The sequence below is a fragment of the Theropithecus gelada genome, chromosome 10, assembly GCF_003255815.1.
Source record: "Theropithecus gelada isolate Dixy chromosome 10, Tgel_1.0, whole genome shotgun sequence".
Taxonomy (NCBI): domain Eukaryota; kingdom Metazoa; phylum Chordata; class Mammalia; order Primates; family Cercopithecidae; genus Theropithecus; species Theropithecus gelada.
In genome coordinates this window covers 19,847,549-19,871,225 of record NC_037678.1, presented here as the reverse complement: position 1 = coordinate 19,871,225, position 23,677 = coordinate 19,847,549, and the positions used below count along the sequence as shown (strand labels likewise).

The 23,677-nt window shown below is 49.9% G+C and overlaps 2 protein-coding genes and 1 pseudogene across 7 annotated transcripts in view; 1 reads left to right on the top strand and 2 right to left on the bottom strand.

Moving 5' to 3' along the window:
* Positions 1-18,435, top strand: part of SLC35E4 (solute carrier family 35 member E4) — a 25,746-nt gene extending 7,311 nt beyond the window's left edge. The window contains exons 2-3 of one of the 2 annotated variants that reach the window (XM_025399682.1): positions 5,358-5,451; positions 17,178-18,435. In XM_025399682.1, the coding sequence (XP_025255467.1) occupies positions 5,358-5,443 (86 nt within the window). In that variant the 3' untranslated portion in view covers positions 5,444-5,451; positions 17,178-18,435. Of the gene's footprint in view, positions 1-2,480; positions 3,785-5,357; positions 5,452-17,177 lie in introns of those variants that run through there. The other variant, XM_025399681.1, reaches the window with a different exon arrangement.
* DUSP18 (dual specificity phosphatase 18) lies at positions 8,300-23,677 on the bottom strand. Of its 5 annotated transcripts, none has more exons than XM_025399684.1 (3): positions 22,903-23,331; positions 18,543-19,219; positions 8,300-8,544 (listed from the first exon to the last, which is right to left on the bottom strand). In XM_025399684.1, the coding sequence occupies exon 2, from the start codon at positions 19,140-19,142 to the stop codon at positions 18,576-18,578; it is 567 nt and encodes a 188-aa protein (XP_025255469.1). In that variant the 5' UTR covers positions 19,143-19,219; positions 22,903-23,331; the 3' UTR covers positions 8,300-8,544; positions 18,543-18,575. The 5 variants fall into 5 exon arrangements, with proteins under 5 accessions (XP_025255469.1, XP_025255472.1, XP_025255471.1 ...); XM_025399687.1 differs by lacking the exon at positions 8,300-8,544 and having other exon boundaries at positions 16,591-18,867; positions 18,978-19,219; XM_025399686.1 differs by lacking the exons at positions 8,300-8,544; positions 22,903-23,331 and adding an exon at positions 23,650-23,677 and having other exon boundaries at positions 16,591-19,219.
* On the bottom strand, positions 10,094-10,983 carry LOC112633225 (annotated as a pseudogene).

The window sequence follows — 23,677 nt, the reverse complement described above, 5'->3', positions numbered from 1 at the left end:
CTTCCTGTGATGGGACGTTTAATGTGGAAGCCACAGGCAGCTCATAACAGTGTTAACTTTCGAGCCTGCGAGCAGGAGGCATTCTGATTATCTGTTCATTTCTAGAAACGTTTCAGCCAGAGGGACTGTTTGTTGCCTAGAGAACAAAGCTAAAACATCAGAATGAAATTGAGAGAGAAATAACATTTCCTATTCTAAGCATAGCCTATGAGTAAGCATCTCTGTGGCTTTTTGGAAAGTGTGTGTCAGAAAATGCATAGAGGCTCGCAGAGGCCTGGGAGGGGACCTGTGTCGACTACTCATCTCTCTCCACTAACTTGGCGAAGGCCCCATGCCATCCTTGCCCTCATGCAAATAATGTCATTTCAGCCAGGCGCAATGGTTCACACCTGTAATCCCAGCACTTTGGGAGGCCAGGCTGAGCAGATTGCTTGAGTCTAGGAGTTTGAGACCAGCCTGGGTGAACCAGATGATGAAACCCCATCTCTACAAAAAATTTTCAGGGGCGATGGTGCATGCCTGTAGCCCCAGCTACTTGGGAGGCTGAGGCAGGAAGATCGCTTGAGCTCGGAAGGCAGAGGTTGTAGTAAACTGACATCGTGCCACTACACTCCAGCCTGGGCAACAGAACCAGACCCTGTCTCTAATAATAATAATAATAATAATAATAATAATGTCATTTCATCTGGGCACCCCTTTTTGAATTGGCTGATGGTGGCACGTGTACACGCAGGTACACACAGATATACAGTCAGACATAGGCAAAGCAGCAAGATCCTCTCTTCCCTTACAAAGTGAAAAGGTTTCCTCTTAGTCCTGGATTCATCTTGACAAGCCCCAGTATTAGCAGGAAAAAAAAAAAAATTGCTGATTATCAGTTATAAACAGTGAGTGAGAGCCAAGATCCCACAATGACCTTTTGTTCCCTTGTCACTCCAGTGGTCATAAGTGAATGAAGCAATGAATGGGTCACCCTTTTGACCCAATTTATTATTTTCTTTTATAAATTCTTATTTTTTAATGCAAAGGCCCCCATGTAGCTAGTAAGTGGCAGAGCTGGGACCCTCTGCTGGCCTGCCCTTTCATGGTGGCTGGAACTGCAGTGTGGGAGTAATAAGGGCTGTGGCCCGGGTGGTTGGGGCCAGTTGATGCAGTCTTCGAAGCTGGGTTAAGAACCTTGGGCTGGGTGCGCTGGCTCACGCCTGTAATCCCAGCACTTTGGGAGGATGAGGTGGGAGGATCACCTGAGGTCAGGAGTTCAAGACCAGCCTGGCCAACATGGCAAAACCCCATCTCTACTAAAAATACAAAAATTAACCAGGTGTGGTGGTGCGTGCCTGTGATCCCAGCTACTTGGGAGGCTGAGGCAAGAGAATCACTTGAACCGGGGAGGCAGAGGTTGCAGCAAGCCGAGAGGCAGAGGTTGCAGCAAGCCGAGATCATGCTACCGCACTCCAGCCTGGGCAACAGAGCAAGACTCTGTCTCAGAAAAAAAAAAAAAAAGAACCTAGGACCTTCAGGGCCAGGGCAGCCCCTGAAGATTTATTTTTATATTTTAGAGACAGGGTCTTGCCCTGGTCACTGAAGTAGACTGCAGTAGCATCACCATAGCTCACTATAGCCTTCCTCTGGGCTCAAGTGATCCTCCTGCCTCAGCCTCTCAAAGTGCTGGGATTACAGGCATAAGCCACTGCACCTGGTCGATTTTTTGTTTTTTTTGAGACAGGGTCTCACTCTGTTGCCCAGGCTGGAGTGCAATGATGTGATCTTGGCTCACTGCAACCTCCACCTCCTGAGCTCAAGATCCTCCTGCCTCAGCCTCCTGAGTAGCTGGGACTACAGGCACGTGCCACCACTCCCGGCTAATATTTTGTACTGTGTAGAGATGGGGTTTTATCACGTTGCCCGGGCAGGTCTCAGACTCCTGGACTCAAGTGATCTGCCCTCCCAAAGTGCTGGGATTACAGGCATGAGCCACCATACCTGGCCTTTGTAATTTTTTTTCAGCCATTAGTCTTCATACTTATTGATCATTTAGATATCCCAAGCAGATCATTGTTTCAGCTCGTGGGAGGCGGTTTGAAGTGGCTGATAACAGACTTATTTATTTTAGTTTAGTTTTTTATATTTACTGAGCATTTCCCATTTAAGAGCTTTACGTATGCTGTCCTTTAAAATGTTTACAACAACCCCATGATTAGGTTTGATTATTACCCAACTCTCCGGGGGGGGGAAACTCAGGCTTACAGAGGTTAAGCGCCTCTCATAAGCCCAGGTCACAGCTAGTCAGGGGTGAACACAGGTCACAAAGGCAGGTGGTCTGACTCCAACTCTTGACTGTCACGTTTCAGATCAGGAGCCACTCGCCCTGCCTGAGGGGTCCGGGTAGGCTTCTTAGCGGATTGGCCATAGGGGTCATAGTGGGGTGGCTGGAGGGGGTTGTGTCCCTCTGGGTGCTCATGGCGGTTGTCCTGTTGCAGGTGCCCTGCTGCAGGAGGACAGGCTGGACGCGGTGACCCTGCTCTACGCCACCTCGCTGCCCAGCTTCTGCCTGCTGGCGGGTGCAGCCCTGGTGCTGGAGGCTGGTGTCACCCCACCGCCCGCTGCTGGTGACTCTCGCCTCTGGGCCTGCATCCTGCTCAGCTGCCTCCTGTCTGTTCTCTATAACCTGGCCAGCTTCTCCCTGCTGGCCCTCACCTCTGCCCTCACCGTCCACGTCCTGGGCAACCTCACTGTAGTGGGCAACCTCATCCTGTCCCGGCTCTTGTTTGGCAGCCGCCTCAGTGCCCTCAGCTACGTGGGCATCGCACTCACTCTTTCGGGAATGTTCCTTTACCACAACTGTGAGTTTGTGGCCTCCTGGGCTGCCCGTCGGGGGCTGTGGCGGAGGGACCAGCCCAGCAAGGGTCTTTGAGACCTAGGGGATCTCAGGAGCCACTTGGGATGGCCCTGGCCTGAATCCAACCCTCAGCCATGGCCATAGGAAGAATGGAAAACAGGGCTGGGCATGGTGGCTCACGCCTATAATCCCAGCACTTCCAGAGGCCGAGATGGGTGGGTCATCTGAGACCAGGAGTTTGAGACCAGCCTGGCTAACATGGCAAAACCTCGTCTCCACTAAAAATACAAAAACTAGCTGGGCATGGTGGCGCGCGCCTATAGTCCCAGCTACATGGGAGGCTGAGGTGGGAGGATCACTTGAGCCCTGGAGATCAAGGCTGCAGTAAGCCAAGATCGCATGCCACTGCACTCCAGCCTGGGAGACAGAGCGAGACCCTGTCTCAAAAAAAAAAAAAAAAAAAAAAAAAAAAAAGGAGAACACGCATGACATCTGTTGGGGGCCATGGCAGGGAGGGGAGCTTTCTGGAAGGGCTGGCTTGGAGGTTGGAATGGGGACTCCCAGGGAGACCTGCCTCCCATCCCTGCCTGCCTCACCCCTGCCACAGACTCTGCTCACCACTGGATGGTGGGTCCAAGCCTGGCACAGTCCCTGTGCTTGTCAGAGTCATTATGATTAATATCAACTATGATGCCAAAAATTGCTGGGCAGACTTTGAAGACCTCAACGTGTTAACGATGACGATGATGATGATTCTTGGCGGTTACACAATCCTTCCTCTTGGAGGGGAGGCAGCTAGGAGGCCCAGCAGGGGGGCTTCTAGGCTGCTGGGCTCCCCTAGGGAGTTGGGGTAGTCTATGCCAACTGCAGGCAGCTGCTGTGGCCTCACCCCTGGGCCCCCCAATTTTGGGTCATCCATCCTCAAATACACTATTTTTGCTTGTATGCCTGTGTCATTTGTTGGGGGTACAGAGGGGATATAGGGAGAGTGGGAGGCTTCCCACACAGAAACTAGGACATCCTCCCTTACCCTTACCCATCGCGGTCTGTCTGGCCCCCCACCCCGAGCCCAGTGCCATTCCCTCAAATCCCTCCACTGGCCAGGCCATCATTGCCCATCTTCTGGACAGTGGCAGTGGCCTCCCCCTTGCTCTACCCTGGCCCCTCTAGTCCATCTTACACACAGCCCCCTTCACCCAGAGGGATCTCACTAAAACATGTACATTCTGATGCTCCTCACTGCTCCTGGGACAAAGTCAGAATTTCCTACCCCAGACCCCTAGTCCCTCAGGATGTGGCACCTGCAGCCTCACCCAGCTCATCTCCCTTCCCCTGGACTCTGTCTTCCAGCCTCACTGACTTCTTTTGGTTCCCTGTGATACCAGGCCTGCTCAATGAAGCCTTTGCACATGCTGTTCCCTCTGTTCAGTCCCCCATTCCTACAACAACCTCCTCCCTTCTCATGGCTTAAACCCTTGCCTGGAGGAGAAAACCCAAACAATGCAACTCTTTTTAAAAAGAGAAATCCAGGCCGGGCGCGGTGGCTCACGCCTGTAATCCCAGCACTTTGGGAGGCCGAGGCGGGCGGATCATAAGGTCAGGAGATCGAGACCACGGTGAAACCCCGCCGGGCGCGGTAGTGGGCGCCTGTAGTCCCAGCTACTCAGGAGGCTGAGGCAGGAGAATGGCGTGAACCTGGGAGGCAAAGCTCTCAGTGAGCCGAGATCGCGCCACTGTACTCCAGCCTAGGGTACACAGTGAGACTCTGTCTCAAAAAAAAAAAAAAAAAAAAAAGAAATCCAGGCCTGGCGCGATGGCTCACATCTGTGATCCCAGCACTTTGGGAGGCCAAGGTGGGCAGATCACCTGACGTCAGGGGTTCGAGACCAGCCCGGCCAACATGTTGAAACCCCATCTGTACTGAAAATACAAAAAATTAGCTGGGCCTGCTGGCATGTGCCTGAGGCAAGAGAAATGCTGGAACCCAGGAGACGGAGGTTGCAGTGAGCCAAAATCGCGCCATTGCACTCCAGCTTGGCCAACAAGACCGAAACTCCGTCTCAAAAAAAAAAGAAAAGAAAAAAAGAAGAAGAAAAGAAAAATCCAGTCACCTGAGGCCAGGCATTGGAGGCTGCAGCACACTATGATCACGCCACTGCACTCCAGCCTGGGTGACAGAGCAAGACCGTATCTTTTTGAAAAAAAAAAAGAAGGGCTGATGAGGGTCTTGACAAGGGACTGTGCTCAGGAGGCTTGCAGGGGTGCAGGAGAGCAGGGCTCCCATGTAGGGAACCTAAGACAGGAGTCCCAACCCCCAGAGCTCCCTGACCCGCCAGCCAGTGTCAGCTTTGTTATTTACCTCTGAGCCTTTCCTTGGCACTTGTAACAGTTAACTCTCCCCACCCAGCTACCTTTCCTGGAGACCACCTGTTAAAGATGATAAGGACCCAGGCTGGAGTGAGAACACCTGGGACCTAATCCTGCTCTGCCCACCTGACTGGGAGCCTCCCCTCCCTAGGCCTCAGCTTCCAGATCTGCAAAATGGAACTGATGATCCCCTTGGAGAGGGTTCGAATGAGGAGCGCTGAGCAGGGCCAGGAGTGAGGAAGGAGGTGACGGCACCAACTGGCTCTGCTTCTATCTTGGGGTAGTCACCCAACCTTTCTGGAAACCATCTGCAAAATGTCTCCCGTTTGTGTGAGGAGCAGGAGCTAGACCAGGCTGGGGCTGTGGTCTGGGGAGACTGAGATTCAGAGAGGAATCATTCAGATTCAGTAACCAGAATTCGTAAGGGACCACAGTGCCAGCCAGTGCTAGGCAGGGCTGAGTTAAGGGCCAGCCCACCGCGGGGTGGGAGGTAGGGGGTTGGGGGGGGTTAGAGAAGGCCTAGGAGGACCGGTGTGGGGTTTCCTGGTCCCAGGCTCCGCCCAGGCTGCCTTACAGAAGGGGAAGTGGGCCTGGGCTGAGTCACTCATCACCCACCCTCTGACTCAGAGATGCCACTGGCCCAGCCCAGTCTCTGAGCAGCTTGGATACCTCTGGCCTCCACTCTCAGGCTTTGCCAGGCAGGATGGAGGGATGGATGGCTGTGGTCAAATCCTCCTTGGTGACTCAGGACCCCTTCCCATCCAACAGGCACCCACTGCCATAGTAGGGACCTCCCTGTACCACCCTCATTTCTAGGCCTTGTGGGATGCTTGGCTAATGAGTGAGCCTCACATCAGATTAAAGCCTGCCCCTGGTGGTTGTGGGGACAGGTGACTGGGGTTGTGTGTGACCTGGGAGCTGATTTGTCACCAGATTCAGGACCATTAGACATTGAGGTGATTCCCTCAAGGCCACAGCCAAAGCCATCCCTATCACCCCTCCCAGTAGTGGGCACAGAGAGCACTGGATTGCGAGTCAAAAAGCTTGGATTTGGCAGGATGTGGTGGCTCACGCCTGTAATTCCAGCACTTTGAGAGGCTGAGTGGGGCGGATCACCTGAAGTCAGGAGTTCAGGACCAGCCTGGCCAACACGGTGAAACCCCATCTGTACTAAAAATACAAAAAAATTAGCCAGGTGTGGTGGCATGTGCCTGTAATCCCAGCTACTCGGGAGGCTGAGGCAGAAGACGTGCTTGAACCCAGGAGGCAGAGGTTGCACTGAGCTGTGATCATGCCATCACACTCCAGCCTGGGTGGCAGAGCGAAACATCCTCTTAAAAACAAAAGCCCAGGTTTGAGTCCTGACCCCTCCTACTTATGATGTGACCTCAGGCTGGCCTCTTCCTCTCACAGTATCCTTGGGAGTGAAGATCACCAAGATAACAGTGGGGAGGGAGGGTCCCACTGAAAGGTCGTTGTCCCTCCAGGCTCTGCTCCTCAATATTTCTGTTGCCTCAGGCAAGTCTCTTCACCTCTTTGAGCCTCAATCTCTGCATCCAGTCCCTGCTGGGAAGCCTTCTCTTTAGGTAAACAGGTGTTGCCTCCCTTCGGAAGCTCTGCTCTCCCCACAAGACCCCACCCCATTCCATGCCAAGCTGAGTTTGAAGCTCCAACCAAAGCTCACCCCAGCTCCCTGCACCTGTCCAGGCAGGGCCCTGATCACATCCCACCATTAGGGCTGGATTCTCGTCTCTCTTCACTGGACTGGGCTCCAGGAGGGCTCAATGCTCTCTCCCGAGCACTGGCATAGCCTGTGGCATGGAGTGGGCAGGAGAGATTAGTCAAGAACAGAGACAGCAGAGTATGGTGGGTGCACCTGTAGTCCGAGCTCGGACTGCGAGCCAAGATCGCGCCACTGCACTCCAACTTGGGTGACAGAATGAGTCTCCATCTCAAAAAATAAATAAAAATAAATAAAAAAGAACAGGGGTTTCGGAGTTGGACTTATGCTTGAATCCTGGCTTCAGTACATCTGAGCTGTGTGATCTTGCGCAAGGTCCTCCCCACCTGTGCCTCTGTGCATTGAGTGGGGGCAGCAGTGGAACTTAACCCCCTACCAGCTTCTGGAGCTGTAATGGACAAAGGCCTAGGAAGGCCTCAGTCTTATCACAGATGCTTCCACTTCCTCCTCAAGGCTTCTCTTGTTATCTGCCCCACCCCTCCTCAGCCTGCCGGAGCACATTGAGAGTCCCCCAGGGATGCTCCCGCCAGAGCACAGCAGTGTGGATGCCAAGCCTCCAGTCCCCTTGTCCTGCCTCGGAGGAAGCCTGGGAAGCTGGGTCTGTGCTGGGCATCCTGCCATTGTGGACTTCGAAACAAAGACCTGTCTCAGGCCCAGCTGCCTGGTGCCCCTTCTACCCTCCCCTAGTGGCCCTTGGATTGGCATTCCAGGGGGCCACGGCAAACAAGGATCATGAAGAGTCCTTGTTTGCCCTGGCCCCCTGGAAGGAGCAGCTCCTTCATGCTACGCTGCCCTCAAATTAGCTCAGGGATGTCAAATCCTCCACCACTGCACTAAATAACTTCCTGGAAATAGCACAAAATACTTAACTGAGGGCCACTTAATGGAGGCCCACGAGAGGTTTTGAGCCACGGATGCACATGACAGACCCTATGTAGAGAAAAAATTGGAGGGGCTCGAGACAGGAGGCAGGGAGATTAGGGAAGACCTGTTGTTGTGGTCTAGGTAACTACATGACGGGACAGTGTTGGGGCAGAGTGGGTATCGGTTGTATTGATTTAGAATAACTATTAATCTCAAAACCTGATGGCTTAGAGCAACAAACATGTAGTATCTCACAGTTTCAGTGGATCAGGAATTCGGGAGTGGCTTAGTGGGTTTGTTCTGGCTGAGTTTCTCATGAAATTGTAGTCAAGATGCTGGCCTGAACTTCAGTCATCTGAAAGCTTGGCTGGGGCTGAAGGATTTGTGATCCCCCAATGGGTTCACTTTGCCTGCTGCCTAGACAAAGCCGATTTATCAAGACAGGGGAATTACCAATACAGAAAGAGTAACTCACACAGAGCCTGCTGTGCAGGAGACCAGAGTTTTATTACAGAAATCAGTCTCCCCGACCATTCAGGGAGCAGAGTTTTTAAGGACAACTTGGTGGGTCGGGGGAAGGCAGAGAGACAAGAGTGCTGATTGGTCAGGGATGAAATCCCAGGATGTTGAAGCTGTCTTCTAGTGCCCAGTCAGTTCCTGGGTGGGGGCCACAAGATCAGACGAGCTAGTTTATCCATCTGGGTGGTGCCAGCTGATCCATCAGGCACAGGATCTGCAAAATATCTCGAGCACTGATCTTAGGAGCAGTTTAGGGAGGGTCAGAATCTTGCAGCCTCCAGCTGCACGACTCCTAAACCATAATTTCTAATCTTGTGGCCAATGTTAGTCCTATATAGGCAATCTAGTCCCTAGGCAAGAAAGAGGTCTGCTTTGGGAAAGGGCTGTTATCATCTTCATTTTAATCTATAAACTATAAACTAGGTTTCTCCGAATGTTAGTTCAGCCTATGCCCAGGAATGAACAAAGACAGCTTGGAGGTTAGAAGCAAGATGGAGTCGATTAAGTTAGATCTCTTTCACTGTGTCAGTCACAGTTTTGCAAAGATGGTTTCAGATTTACATTCGAAATGGGGCATTCACGTGGCTGTTGGCAGGAGGCCTCAGTTCCTTGCCATGGGGGCTTCTCCATAGGGCCCCTTGAGTGTCCTCAACACAGAGTAGTTGGTGTCCACCAGAGTGAGTGATTCAAGAGAGCCAGAAACCACAAAGTCCTTTTAAATCTAATCTCAAAGGTCACACTCTGTCATTTCTCCAGTATCTTATTGGTTACCAGTCCATTTAATATGAGCCCTTCCCACATTGACTACACAAGGGCAGGACTACCAGGAAGACGGGATTACTGAGGACATCTCTGAAGCTAGCTACCGTATCAGTGAATATCTGTCGCGTGAGTGATTGAGGACTTGAGGACATAGCCTGGAGCCCTATGAGGAATTAGCCTGGGAGCATTCTGTTCTGGGTGGGGTCTTGTCAGCCACACCTCTGCATCCTCCCTAACCAAGTACTGCACAGTCCTCGCCCACAGCATGCACTTAGTAGATGTTTCCTCAGTGAGGGCTAGTGGCTGCCTTCTGTGCTCCCCACCACTGGCAGGACAAGGCCTGGGCTCCCTGGCCTGGTATGTGAAGCCCTGGATGTTCTGATGTTTCTAAGCCTACCCCACTGCCCTGAACCCTTCAGCTATTGGGGACCACCCCTGTTCTCTATGCCTGCTTAAGTCTCTCAGTGTCTAGGTCTCCTGCAGCCCTATCCTATCCCGACTACCACAACCCTCATGTGCCCCCTTCCTCCTCCTTTTTTTTTTTTTGAGACAGAGTCTTGCTCTGTTGCCCAGGCTGGAGTGCAGTGGTGCGATCTCGGCTCACTGCAACCTCTGCCTCCTGGGTTCAAGCGATTCTCCTGCCTCAGCCTCCTGAGTAGCTGGAACTACAATTGCACACCACCATGCCCGGCTAATTTTTTTGTATTTTAGTAGAGACTAGGTTTCACCATGTTGGCCAGGCTGATCTGCCCACCTCGGCCTCCCAAAGTGCTTGGGATACAGCCCTAAGCCACCATGCCTGGCTGCCTCCCTCCTTCCCTAAGCACTGCCAGCATCCCAGCTGCACCTGCTGCCTAGGCTGGGAATTTCTGTTTGTATGTTTAGACTTTCTCTGGAGAAGAACCCTTATTACGCTGGAGCCCAAAATCAATCAAGCCAAAGCAAAGTTCCCTGTTTTTATTTATTTTTATTTATTGAGGAATAAACAGTCTTTATTGGGCTCAGAGCAGGAGTCCATGGGTCTTGAGTACATCTGTGTATTTGTGTTTCCTTCTCCACGTTCTTTTCGGCCTGTTTCTGTAGCCTCATGAGCTGGTTTCTTTTTTTTTTTTTTTGAGATGGAGTCTCGCTCTGTCGCAGAGGCTGGAGTGCAGTGGCGTGATCTCGGCTCACTGAAAGCTCTGCCTCCCAAGTTCACGCCATTCTCTTGCCTCAGCCTCCTGAGTAGCTGGGACTACAGGTGCCCACCACCACACCCGGATTTTTTTTTTTTTTTTTTTTTTTTAGTAGAGACGGGGTTTCACCGTGTTAGCCAGGATGGTTTCGATCTTCTGACCTCGTGATCCGTCCACCTCCGCCTCCCAAAGTTCTGGGATTACAGGCGTGAGCCCCCGCGCCCGGCCATCTCATGAGCTGTTTCTTATTCTGGTAGTGGATCTTGGCCTTCTTCCTCTTCTCCTGCAGGGCGGCTGTCACTGTCTGGTACTTCCAGCCAACCTTGTGAGCCAGGTGCCCCAGGTAGGCAAACTTCCTTGTAGGCTTCAGACTCACGACCTGGAAGGCAGCAGGAACCACCACCTGCTTTTTCGTCATAGGGCGGTGGGATGCCATTACACACCTTGAAGTAGTCCCGGGCGGCCTGGCCTCCTTGGTCTCCTTGCCCCACCGTCCACCAGAAGATGCGTCCGGGGACCTGGAAGTGGTGGGGGCCCAGAAGTGGCAGGTGCATCGGGAAGGGTTGCTCCGTTTATGCGCTTGCGGAGGAAGGCCAGGTACTTCAACTTGTTTCTATGGACATTGCCAGAAATGTTGATGTCCCCGCAGTGTATGACCACCACCTTCGGGCCTTCTTAGCCACCATGGCTGTCAGGAAGCCCAGGAGAGAGCCTATAGTCCCAGCTACTTGGGAGGCTGAGGTGGGAGGCTGTAGTGGGCCATGATTACACTACTGCACTCCAGTCTGGGTAACAGAGTGCGGAAAAAAAAAAAGGGGTCTTGCTCTGTTGCCGAGGACGCAGTGCAGTGGTGCCATCATAGTTCAATGCAGCCTTGACTTCCTTGGGCTCAAGCGATCCTTCCACCTCAGCCTCCCAAGTAGCTGGGACTACAGGTGTGCACCACTATGCTGGGCTATTTTTTTTTTTTTAACTTTTTGTAGAGAAGGAGCCTCACTATGTTGCCCAGGCTGATAGCAAATTCCCAAGCTCAAGTGATGCTCCTGCCTCAGTCACCCAAATTGCTGGGATTACAGGCATGAGCCACTGCACTTGGCCTCTAAGGACATTTAGATTTAACATCCCAGGATAGGAAAGCAGGGCTGTGTGCTTTAAGGTCAAGAGCTACCTGCCCCCTGGGATTTGTAATTAGATCACCATCTCAACATTGGTCATTCTGAGAAATCCTCAGGGCCAACAGCATGTTCCTGTTTATCTGACAGAACTTCACAGAAGTTCTCAAACCAAATTTAATTGACTTTGGAAAGAAAGTGCTTCCTCACTTTTGGAGAATGTTAAAGGTTCATGTAATCAAACAGAGGCCTAGAATCCCTGTTCTAAGCCAGGGTGTTAGGCTACGGGACCATTTCTTTTTCCCCTACTATAGGACTGCATTCAAACCTCAACATGACCTTCTTCCTAGGTCGTCTGAGTAAAAGGTTGCTCTACTCTGAGTCCAAAAGAACAGCGTGAACTGTTTGGGAAACGGACATGGACCCTCTCAAAAGCCCTCAACCTTAACCTCTCCCACTTAGGAGATAAAATCCTGATCTCATCATGTCCAATTCTGAATATTTAAAAAGAGAGTTAAAAAGGAGGAATGGCTGGGCCCAGTGGCTCATGCCTGTAATCCCAGCACTTTGGGAGGCTGAGGAGGAAGGATCACTTGAACCCAGGAGTTCGAGACCAGCATGGCCAACATAGTGAAACCCTCTATTTTGTATAACAATATAAAAAGTGATTAAAATTTAAAAAAGGAGGTATGAAAATTATGTTTACTCAACTATGAAAAAATGCTCAGGAGGAAGGACCTAGATCACAATACTAACATGTTGACTTGGTTAGGAAGATGGGGATATTGTGGCTGGACGGTATTTGTTTCCCCTTTTCTACGAATGAGCATGTAAAATGAATTTCTGGGCTGGGTGCAGTGACTCACACCTGTAATCCCAGCACTTTGGGAGGCCAAAGCAGATGGATCACCTGAGGTCAGGAGTTTGAGACCAGCCTGGCCAACATGGTGAAACTTTGTCTCTACTAAAAATACAAAAAAAAAAAAAAAAAAAATTAGTTGGGTGTGGTGGCGGGCACCTGTAATCTCAGCTACTTGGGAGGCTGAGGCAGAACTGCTTGAAACCGGGAGGCGCAGATTGCAGTGAGCCGAGATCAGGCCATTGCACTTTAGCCTGGGTAACAGAGCAAGATTCTGTCTCAAAAAAAAAAAAAAAAAAAAAAAAATTCTGGCCGGTGTAGTGGGTCACGCCTATAATCCCAGCACTTTGGGAAGCCAAGACAGATAGATCACTTGAGCTCAGGAATTTGAGACCAGCCTGGGCAACATGGTGAGACCCTGTCTCTAAAAAAATTTTTTAAATATTTTAAAAATAGGCCAGGCGTGATGACTCACACCTGTAATCCCAGCACTTTGGGAGGCCGAGGCAGGCAGGTCACGAGGTCAGGATATCGAGACCATCCTGGCTAACACGGTGAAACCCCGTTTCTACTAAAAGTACAGAAAATTAGCCGGGCGTGGTGGCGGGCGCCTGTAGTCCTAGCTACTCGGGAGGCTGAGGCAGGAGAACGGCGTAAACCCAGGAGGCGGAGCTTGCAATGAGCTGAGATTGTGCCACTGCACTGCAGCCTGGGCAACAGTGCAAGACTCTGTCTCAAAAAAAAAAAATAATAATAATAATTAGCTGGGTATGGTGGTGAGTGCCTCTAAGTTCCAGTTACTCAGGAGGCTGAGGTAAGAGGATCACTGGAGGCTGGGAGGTTGAGGCTGCAGTGGGTCGTGATCACACCACAGTATCTAGCCTGGGCAACAGAATAAGACCATCTCAAAAAAAAATTTTTTTTTTTTTTCGGTTAAAAAAAAAAGCAAGTCCTCAGGGTTCCAGTTCTAAGTAAGATAGATAAAGCACAGTCTGTGTCTCCCACTGGCTGCAACTAAAAGCCCTGGAAAGAATGCATCTGAGGATTCTGAAAAAGAAATATTAACAAGGCTGGGTGCAGTTGTTCATGCCTGTAATCCCAGAACTTTGGGATGCTGAGGCAGGAGGATCACTTGAGGCCAGGAGTTAGAGACCAGCCTGGGCAACACAGTGAGACTCTGTCTCCAGAAAAAACTTTCTTTTTTGGTAGCAGCAGTAGCAGTGGCGGCCAGAAAAGCACCTAAAACTCTGACAGAGTGGAATCCTTTCATCTATCCAAAGCATCTGCGATCTGAAAAGTAGAAGAGGGGAATCTCTGTTGCCTTTTTTCTCTCTTCATCCTGTCACCTGGCCCAAGAGCACACCCCGCCATGGAAGGTACGTAACAGAGCAGGGAGACTAAAAGTCCCAATTTCTAGCTAAAGGGCCAGGAAAATGAGGGGTCTTGAAAGCCGGAGAGTGTGGGCGAGAATGTGGACAGGAGAGAGCTTGTGAAATAGATCCCATTAAGTTGCACATGAATGTGTAGGCTCACATGCATACATCTGACTCTAAACAGTATTCCAGTGAATGAGAACTGAACTATTAGGCAGAACACCCAGGTTTCAGACTGGTCACTGGGTGGCATAAGCTTAGGACTGTTCTGATTTACATGGCAAAGGCTTTGAAACTGAACTGATATTGGAACTACAACAGCCCACAGGAGACAGATCAGAACTGAACCTAAGAGGGTCAACTGCCTCCTAAAACAAAAACCCGACATTTTCCGTGGGATTTAAACAAGACCTGCTCAAAATGCCTGGGATACAATCAAAATTACACACAAAGAATGAGGAAAGTCTGGACCCTGAGATGACCCAGATGTTGGAATTATCAGAAAAAGACAATGGAGTTTCACTTCTGTTGCCCAGGCTCGAGGTCAATAGTGTGATCTCGGCTCACTGCAACGTCCACCTCCTGGGTTCAAGCAATTCTCCTGCCTCAGCCTTCTAGGTAGCTGTGATTACAGGTGCCCGCCACCACATCCAGATAATTTTTTGCATTTTTAGAGACAGGGTTTCAACATGTTGGCCAGGCTGGTCTCGAACTCCTGACCTCAGGTAATCCACCCGCCTCAGCCTCCCAAAATGCTGGGATTATAGGCATGAGCCACCACGTCCAGCCCAGAAAAAGACTTTAAAAATGAAAGATGGAAAGTCTTAACGGAGAAATAGAGGACAAAGAAAACAATCGAATAGGAATTTTATTTTTTTAAATAAGTTTCTTTTTTTAATTTTAATACTTATTTATTTATTGAGATGGAGTTTCGCTCTTGTCACCCAGGCTGAAGTACAGTGGTGCAACCACCGCCTCCTAGGTTCAAGTGATTCTCCTAAGCCTCTGGAGTAGCTGGGACTATAGGTACGTGCCACCATGCCTGGCTAACTTTTGTATTTTTAGTAGAATAGACATGGTTTCACCATGTTGACCAGGCTGGTCTCAAACTCCTGAACTCAGGTGATCCACCTGCCTCAGCCTCCCAAACTGGAGGGATTACAGGCTAAATAAGAATTTTATAACTAAGAAAACATAAGAATCAAGATTTGGAAATGATGTTTCTGACCTATTCCCTGGAAAATGTGAATGTTACTTTATATGACAAAGGAGACTGCAGATGTAACTTATGCAGATGTAACTGATTTTATTTTTATTTTAGTGGGCTCATTCTAATCACGTGAGTCTTTTAAAGCAGAGTGATTCTCTTTGGCTGGACTTAGATGTAACAGAAGGAAAAGTTAGAGGTATTTAAAGTGTGAGAAAAATTCAACCCATTTCCGGAGGGGGACACATAGAAAGCACCAGAATGTGGGCAGCTTCTACAGAGAAAAGGCCAGCCCCCAGCTGACAGCTAAGAAAACAGGGTCCTCTACCCTACAACTGCAATGAACTAAATTCAGCCAAGAACCCAAGTGAACACAGAAGCAAATTCTTCCTCAGAGCCTCCAGGGAAAAACACATTTGGTTTTGGCCTTATGAAACGTGATTTTGACCTTGTGAGACTTTAAGCAGAGGACTAGTCAAGTCCAGTCAAACTTCTGACCTACAGAAATTGTGAGAAAATATATGGATGTTGTTTTAAGCCACTAAGCCACCAAGTTTGTGATAATTTGTTACAGCACCAAGAGTAAACTGCTCATTATCCAAAATGAGCAGCAGAGAGAAAAAAAAAATTTTTTTTTGAAACAGGGTCTCACTTTGTCACCCAGGCTGGAGTGCAGTGGCCCAATATTGGCTCACTGCAGCCTTGACCTCCTGGTCTCAAGTGATCTCTCACTTCAGCCCCAACAAACAGCTGGGACTATAGGTGCATGCCACCACACCCACCTAGAGAAAAAAATTTTTTTTAAATGAATAGTCTCAGGAATTCATGGACAATGTCAGAAGGTCTAATGTTCATATTATCAGTGACACAGAAGTAAAGGACAGTATGGTGCAGAAAACAATATTTGAAGAAATCATAGCTGAGAACTTCCCAGATTTCTGAAACACAATCAGGTGGCTCTGTGAACTCTGATAAGGATAACCCAAAGAAATCCATGTCCATATACATCATAGTCAAACTGATGAGAACCAAAGACAAGCAGAAAATCTTAAAAAGCAGCTGGGGAAAAATAAAGCATTACCTGTTGGGAAACAATAGTTAGAATGCCTCTGGATTTCTGAGAAAAAACCATGGGGGCCGGAAGGCATAGAACAATTTTTCTTTTTTTTTTTTTTGAGATGGAGTCTTGCTCTGTTGCCCAGGCTGGAGTGCAATGTCGTGATCTTGGCTCACTGCAACCTCTGCCTCCCAGGTTCAAGTAATTATCCTGTCTCAGCCTCTAATCTTAGTAGCTGGAATTACAGGCACTTGCCACCACGCCCTGCTAACTTTTGTATTTTTAGCAGACACGAGGCTTTTGCCATGTTGGCCAGGCTGGTCTCGAACACTTGACCTGAAATGATCTGGCCACCCCTACCTCCCAAAGTGCTGGCATTACAGGCATGAGCCGCCACGCCCGGCCTCAATTGTATTTCTATATACTAACAATGAGCAAGTGGAAAAAAACTACAACAGCCCCCGCAAGTGAAATATAGTTTGAGACCCATTCATGGATCTCAAATCCAAAAATCTGAAATGCTCAAAATCTAAAACTTTTTGAGAGCTGAAATGACTTCAAAGGAAACACTCATTTAAGCATTTTGGATTTTCGAGTTGGGATGCTCAACTAGTATTTGCTTCAGGTAAAGCAAATATTAACCTGAAAATAATCCAAATATTTCTGGTCCCAGGCATTTCTTTTTTTTTCTTTTCTTTTCCCTTTTTTATTTTTTTTTTTGAGATGGAGTCTCATTCTTGTTGCTCAGGCTGGAGTGCAATGGTGCAATCTCGTTTCACTGCAACCTCTGCCTCCCAGGTTCAAGTGATTCTTCTGCCTCATCTCCCAAGTAACTGGGATTACAGGCACCCAGCTGTAAAAGAAAAAGCATTTGGCTTCCACTGGAATCTGGAGCCACAGTTCGGTGTCAAACAGAGCAGCTGTGCTTCTGTTTCAAATGCTGTTTGCTGAAAACCTCTGGATCAGAACAGGTGGTCTTGAGCCAGGTCCTTGGCACCGAGGGGATGTGAACAATCCTGAATTCCAGGGCCTACTGATGGAGTCTGCTCGTTAGTCCCTTTGACACTGCCCCTTATGAATCCCAGTAGTCAGCCAGGGTGCCAAGTTTTCATATTGATTCTAAACAAGGCTGCAATCACTGTTTAGAAGTAATTGGGGGATACTGGAATTGTGCTCCTTGCTTCAGGACCCCTAGATTGCACCTAGATTAAACAAGATGGAAGCTCTCAAAAGGCTCTAAGTCTAGGCCTCCTCTGAGGTAGGGTCTGAAAGGACTTAAACCATTTTTTTTCTTTTACACAGGGTAACTTTTTGGAACAGTACTTTATAACAATAAAGGGCTGTGCACAGAAAGGAGAAATGCCATTATGAGGATGTGTGTGCCGACCTGGGACCAGCAGGGTTAAAGAGTCTATCATTCATGATGAGAGCTGCCATTTGCACTAAGCACACACCATGGGCCAGGCATTATGCCAAGAAATTGTTGAATCTTCATGACAACTCTGTAAGAAAAGGGATGTCATTGGACCGATGAGGACACTGATGCTCCCAGGGGTCCAGGTTGCATGAAGAGGAGGTGACAGGGCTGGGCACTGGTCCAAAGCTCCAGCCTTCCAAGCCAAGGCCCGAGAGAGGAACCCGAGGCCTGATGTCAGGCCTGTTTTTCTCATGTGCCCTGGAGAAGGGGACCAACACCATCTTTCGTCAAAGTTTGGTGAGGGATGGCCAAGAGCTCTTTGAAACTTTGCCATGTACAATAGTACTCACAATTTTTTTTTTTTTAAATTTTTCATACAGTGGTATCCGGGTGCAGTGGCTCACCAACACTTTGGGAGGCTGAGGCAGGAGGATTGCTTGAGGCCAGGAGTTTGAGACCAGTCTGGGCAACATAGTAAAACCTCATCTCTATAAAAAAAGAAAAAAAATGAGGCGGGCATGGTGGCACACATCTGTAGTCCCAGTCACTCAGCAGGCTAAGGTAAAGAGGATCACTTGAGCCTGAGAGGTTGTGGCTACAGTGAGCCATCATCACACTACTGCACTCTAGCATGGGTGACAGAGCAAGACGGTCTCAAAAAAAGAAAAAAAAATTAAACAGTGGAATGTTTTCTTTAGAAACTACCTTATGCATAAGTACAATCTAGAAAACCAGAATTGGGCCACTTGTAGTGAAGGTGGAAGCACAGGTGGCCTGGGACCCCCCAGGATTCCTGGAGCACTGCCTGAAGGCCATTTATCTAGCAGATTGGCACTTACTGTGAGAAGCGCAAGAGGTACCATGATGCTTAAGGCTCTGGCTCTGGCTCTGGGTATGAAAGAACAAGGTGGAATTGTAGCAGATTCATTCCTGGGTCACTCGGTTTTGGGGAGGGCTGCAGGATTCCAGGCCTGCCATGTGCAATGGGTGCTGGCCTCTTTCTTCTGGGCACCATCTGCCTCAACCTATCCCCTGGCCAGCAGAGGCCTGTCACTCACAGGGCAGAAAACTGACCTTCACCATTTCACAACTAGTGAGTTCACTCTTTAAAAAAATGGATTATAAAGTTAAAAGCTACAGCAACTCTTTTTCCTTGTGCTCATAAAAGGCATCATCTGTTTTTTTCTGTATAAACAAAAGTAGAATGTTCACGTTTGGATCTTGGTGTAGAATCAACAATAGATCTGTACCCCTGACTCCAATGCAGGGGCTGGTGGGATGGCTCACAGTGGAATCATCAAACGGACTTCCTTCTCATAGATGTCAGGGATCATTCCCATTGGGGAACTGACCATGTGCACGGTGTTCTTGCCAAACAACTGAAACTCATAGTGGATGAGCTGCTCCCAAAAGCCGCTATTGGGTCGGATGATGGGCCGGCATGACTTGGTCCACGTGTGGGCGTCCAGCAGGGACATGGCGTGGTACTTCATGAGGTAGGCGAGGCACAGGGCGGCTGAGCGGCTCACACCAGCAGCGCAGTGCAGCAGAGTACGGCCCTGCTTCATCTCCACGCTGTGGATATGGTCAGCAATAGGGTCAAAGAAGTCACAGAGACGTGAGTTAGGGGCATCAGCTACAGGTACCTGCATGTACTGGATATCCTCATACAAGGTGTTCACTACCTCCACTGAGACATTGATGACCATGGTGATCTGGTTGCTAGACAGCATGAGCTTGTTGTTGGCGGCCACACCATTGCTGATATACAGGCTCTTGGTTATCTGCGAGAGGCCACTGACTGAGGGCTGCCGGAACTGAACTGGGAAGGCACACGAGGGTGCTGTCATCAAGGCGGTCGGTCAGAGGTCAGTAGTCAGCGAAGCATGAAGGCTGCATCTTTCTGCTAGGCTGTGTCCATGGAAAACTGCAGGGAGGGAGAGGATGTTTAGAGGGCAGGTGCCCAGAGGGCCAAATCCAGGGGATCCCTGGGAAATGGATGGATAGGCCTATAGCATTCCCCACGGTAGTCCTCTGATCATCACAGCAGAATTACCCAGCAAACTCATTTAAAGCACTGATACCCAGGTCCCTCTCCAAACCCACAGAGTCAGACTCTCAGGATGAAGAGCATGAATCTGCATTTTCCGCATGCTTCTCAGGTGGTCTAATGTGCACTGCCCTATAGGACAAAGGGCAGGTCCCCAAGTCTGGCACTTGAGGCCTCCCTTGAGGGGTCCCACAGTTCTAGTTGGGCAGATGACTTGTGTCCCTCAGGTGTGCCCTGGTCTGACTCTCCATTTAAGCTCACACAGTCCTCTTCTTGCTGCTCTTCCAAATTCTCTCCTTCCTTCCAGTCCCTCTGAATGGGAACCACTTGTACAGTCTTCCTCCTCAGTCTTCCGACTTTACGCCCAAATCATAAGGCCCTGAGCCAGTGGCATGGAACCAGAGCCGATTGTGCTGGCAGTCACTGAGGAGGTTGGTCTAAGAGTAGGGAGGGTCCCCATTTTCCCCCTCTAAGAACAATCTCTTTAAAGAGATAGGATATGCCCATGTGAAGCTGATGTCAAATGCAAAGTCCTAAATTGTTAGACATGCTCCTGCACCTTGCCTCTGAAGAGGGCGTGGGAAAGGGAGTGGCTAAAAGCTTCCTGAAGTCAGCATAATGGGCACCACAGCAACCCCACGGGCAAGCACAGAGAGGCAGCAGGGCCTCAGGAAGACCTGCCACACCTGCATCATGCTGCCTTCAGCAGAGCTGGGAAATGCACCCCAAGGAGAGGCAAACTCCCTGCCTTCACCCACTTGACAGACTCAGCCACCAAGTAATCGCCATAGGGGTTCAGCCACAGATCTGCTTCCTGCGCCGCAGACCAGGCAGTCGTTGGTGCTCTTCAGGTGCGGCCCAGGTCCCTGGAGCGTTCCTTAAGACTCTCGGACCCTCACTTTCTCAGTCTTAAAACAAAGCTGCAAAACCAGGACATCTTTATACGTCCCACTGAAATAGGCCCATTTCGATTTAGATCACACCTTTCAAGGCCAAATGGCAGTCTTCACCAGGCATGAGAAATGAGGAGCCAAAGTTTTGTTTCCCTGCTTAATATATTTCAGTGGCTATCCACTGTCAGGATAAGATGGAGCCACTTAGTTTGGCTGTCAAGGCCATTTGTGACCTGGCTCCTGCCTGTCTCTCTAGCCTCTTATTAGGCTTCCCCATGCTCTGAAGGGCCTCAGGTGAACTGAGCCACTTACAGTTCCTTAGGGACAGCCTGTCCTCTCCAGCTAGTGGCCTTTGCCTCTGCTGATCTCTCAGTCCCTTTCCTTATGAACTTACTAGATCCTGATCTGGTCCATTCAGCAGAAGACTGCAGAATTCTGAGGAGCTTTAAGATACCAACTCAAAGGTAACTGTTTTAAGGGAAATCTTCTTAGATCACACCCCTCCCTCATGTTTGACCGACTCTCTGCTCCAGGCTTTCTTAGCCCTGTGTTCTCTCCTTCCTAACACTTATTGAAGATGTGGTTTTGCCCTGATCTGCCTGATTATTTGATGAATGTCTGTCTCTCCCACAGACTGTGAGCCCTCTAGGGATATGACGGTGTCTATCTTCACTCCCACTCTATCACCAACTAGTACCAAGGGCTGTGTCCCCACAAGTAGGTGCTTGATAAATATTTGTTGAATGAAGAAATAACTCCCAACAGCTATGACTCTGCCTTCTGAGAGGTTTTTCTGGAAAGAATGACTTCTCTGGCCATGTTTCTCTAGAATTCCAGGGAGGGGCTAGGTGGGGATGGGGGTGGTTCTGAGGCTACCAAAGAGAAAGACTAAAGGTTGTATAGGCAAATTCTACCTGCCAATGCCCTAGACTCAAATGCATCAGACTCATCCCAGGAAGGACAGAGAGGGCTGGCTTGTTATAAAGGTGATATGAAGGGCAAAGAAAAAGCCTCCTGAACCCAGATGGAAGCCTAAATGCTAAGGAATATTCTGGATCCTCATCAGAAAATCCAGAGAGAAGTGAACTGACGTCCCCCCAAACCAGTGCCCAGTGGGTAACGGGAATACAGGAATGTGCTGTTCATCACAGCAACTAAAAGTTTGCAGAAGTGACAATGCTCTTGTGGGTGAGGGCAGTGATGGGGGGAGTCATTTTCATGCTAGTAAAGAAGTATCTATCAGGGCTGGGCATGGTGGCTCATGCCTATAATCCCAGCACTTCGGGAGGCTGAGGCAGGCAGAGGTCAGGAGTTCAAGACCAGCCTGACCAACATGGTGAAACCTCGTCTCTCCTAAAAATACAAAAATTAGCCAGGCGTGGTGGCATGGGCCTGTAGTTCCAGCTACTCAGGTGGCTGAGACAGGAGAACTGCTTGAACCCGGGAGGTAGAGGTTGCAGCGAGCCAAGATCCCGCCACTGCACTACAGCCTGGGCGACAGTGTGAGACTCCATCTAAAAAAAAAGAAAAAGAGGTCGGGCGCGGTGGCTCAAGCCTGTAATCCCAGCACTTTGGGAGGCCGAGACGGGTGGATCACGAGGTCAGGAGATCGAGACCATCCTGGCTAACACGGTGCAACCCTGTCTCTACTAAAAAAAATACAAAAAACTAGCTGGGCGAGGTGGTGGGCGCCTGTAGTCCCAGCTACTCGGGAGGCTGAGGCAGGAGAATGGCGTAAACCCGGGAGGCGGAGCTTGCAGTGAGCTGAGATCCGGCCACTCCACTCCAGCCTGGGCGACAGAGCGAGACTCAGTCTCAAAAAAAAAAAAAAAAAAAAAGGGAAAAAAAAAAAAAAAAGAAATATCTATCAGGCACTGTATTAGGTGTTGGAGATACTGAAATGTACAAGACAGGCACGGCCCCTTTTCTCAGAGAGCTCAAAGTCTAGCGGGAGAAACAGATAATAAACAGGCAATTACAGGCAGACAGAGCTTGAAAATAGGATAACAGTACCTACCTTACAAGGATGTTGTGAAATTAAATGAGATAACCCACGTAGAGTTTTATCAGGGCTTGGCATAGAGTAAACCCTCTAAAAATGATAAGTATTTTTCTTGCTTCTGATAGGGAAGTTAAAATGCAGGGCTCTGTGAAAGGGAAGTGTAAAGAGATTTCTTCCAGGTTGGAGCCTAGGGAGTCGCAAAGACCGCCTGAAGAAACCACAAGAGATCTAAAGAATATTTAGCTTGAGGGGGAGACAGGAGAAGAAAAAAATAGCAACTGGGTAGCAGTTCAGTTTCACCACTTTACAGCCTATGAAGTCTTTGGCTTCCCTCATCCGGTTCGATCTTCAAAGCAACCTAATCAGACCGGCGTCTAGATTTAATATTTCCATTTTACATAAGAGGAAGCTGAGACACAGCGGGGAAAAGGACTTGTTCAGTCATAAAGTAAGGAAGCCAATCTTTATGGTCTATTATGTGTGGGAAAAAAGAACAAACATCGCGGGGCGTTCGTCAAATACTAAGTTATGAACGTGGAACAAAGTCCAAGAGTTAAGGAGAGCGAGGCACCACTTCTAGGGGTGGGCCGGGTAGGTTTCCTGGGGGAGCTGGCATTGGAACAGGCTTCTTCCCCTGCGTGGTGTCAAGACCCCGAGGGTCTTACCTCTCTCCCTCAGGAGGGTGGGCGGGTTCGTTCAGGAAGTAGCCGCTTCCGGAAGCCTCAGGCGAGGTTCTTCGGGCGAAAGACCAGTCACGACCCGGGAGCCTCAATCTCCGCTGGCCTGGAGCTTTGGTTTCCATAGCAATGGTCTCGTCGCAGAAAGGAATGGCTTGTGCTGGGTCTTCAGAGAAATCCTGGCCTCCGCTCCAGGCCCCTGAGCAGCCCCACCCTGGCTCAACTGGTTACCCGCCCTGCCGGCAAGCCGGGATCACTGCAGTCCCCGTGGCGAAGCAGGGTCAGCTCAGCTCACCGCACCCTACTCCATCCAGCCCTGCCCATCTCTACGGCAACGGGCCGGGTCGCACCAGGGCTGCAGCCGAGGGACAATCTCGCCGCTTCCGTAGCCGCCCGGGCTCTGTGCGCATGTGCGACACCCTCTCCCCGCCCCCGCCCCCTTATGCTTCTCCCAGGCAACCAGCCGCGCTCGGCTCCAGGCTCCGCCTAGGGACTAATTCCAGGTCTGCGTGAGCCCAACGAACATGGCTCCCAACCGGCCTCCGCGCGCCCAACGAACATGGTTCCCAACCGGCCTCCACGCGCCCAACAAGCATGGTTCCCAACCGACCTCCAGTTTCCAACTGTTTCTTGAACAGGGAGGCCACCATGACACAGCAGACTACGCCCTGGGTCACAGGGGACTTGAGATCCTCCACGATTTACAGGACCGGCGCCACCTCGGGCTCGAACCACCCGCTCGATAGGGCCGCGGCTAAGTAAT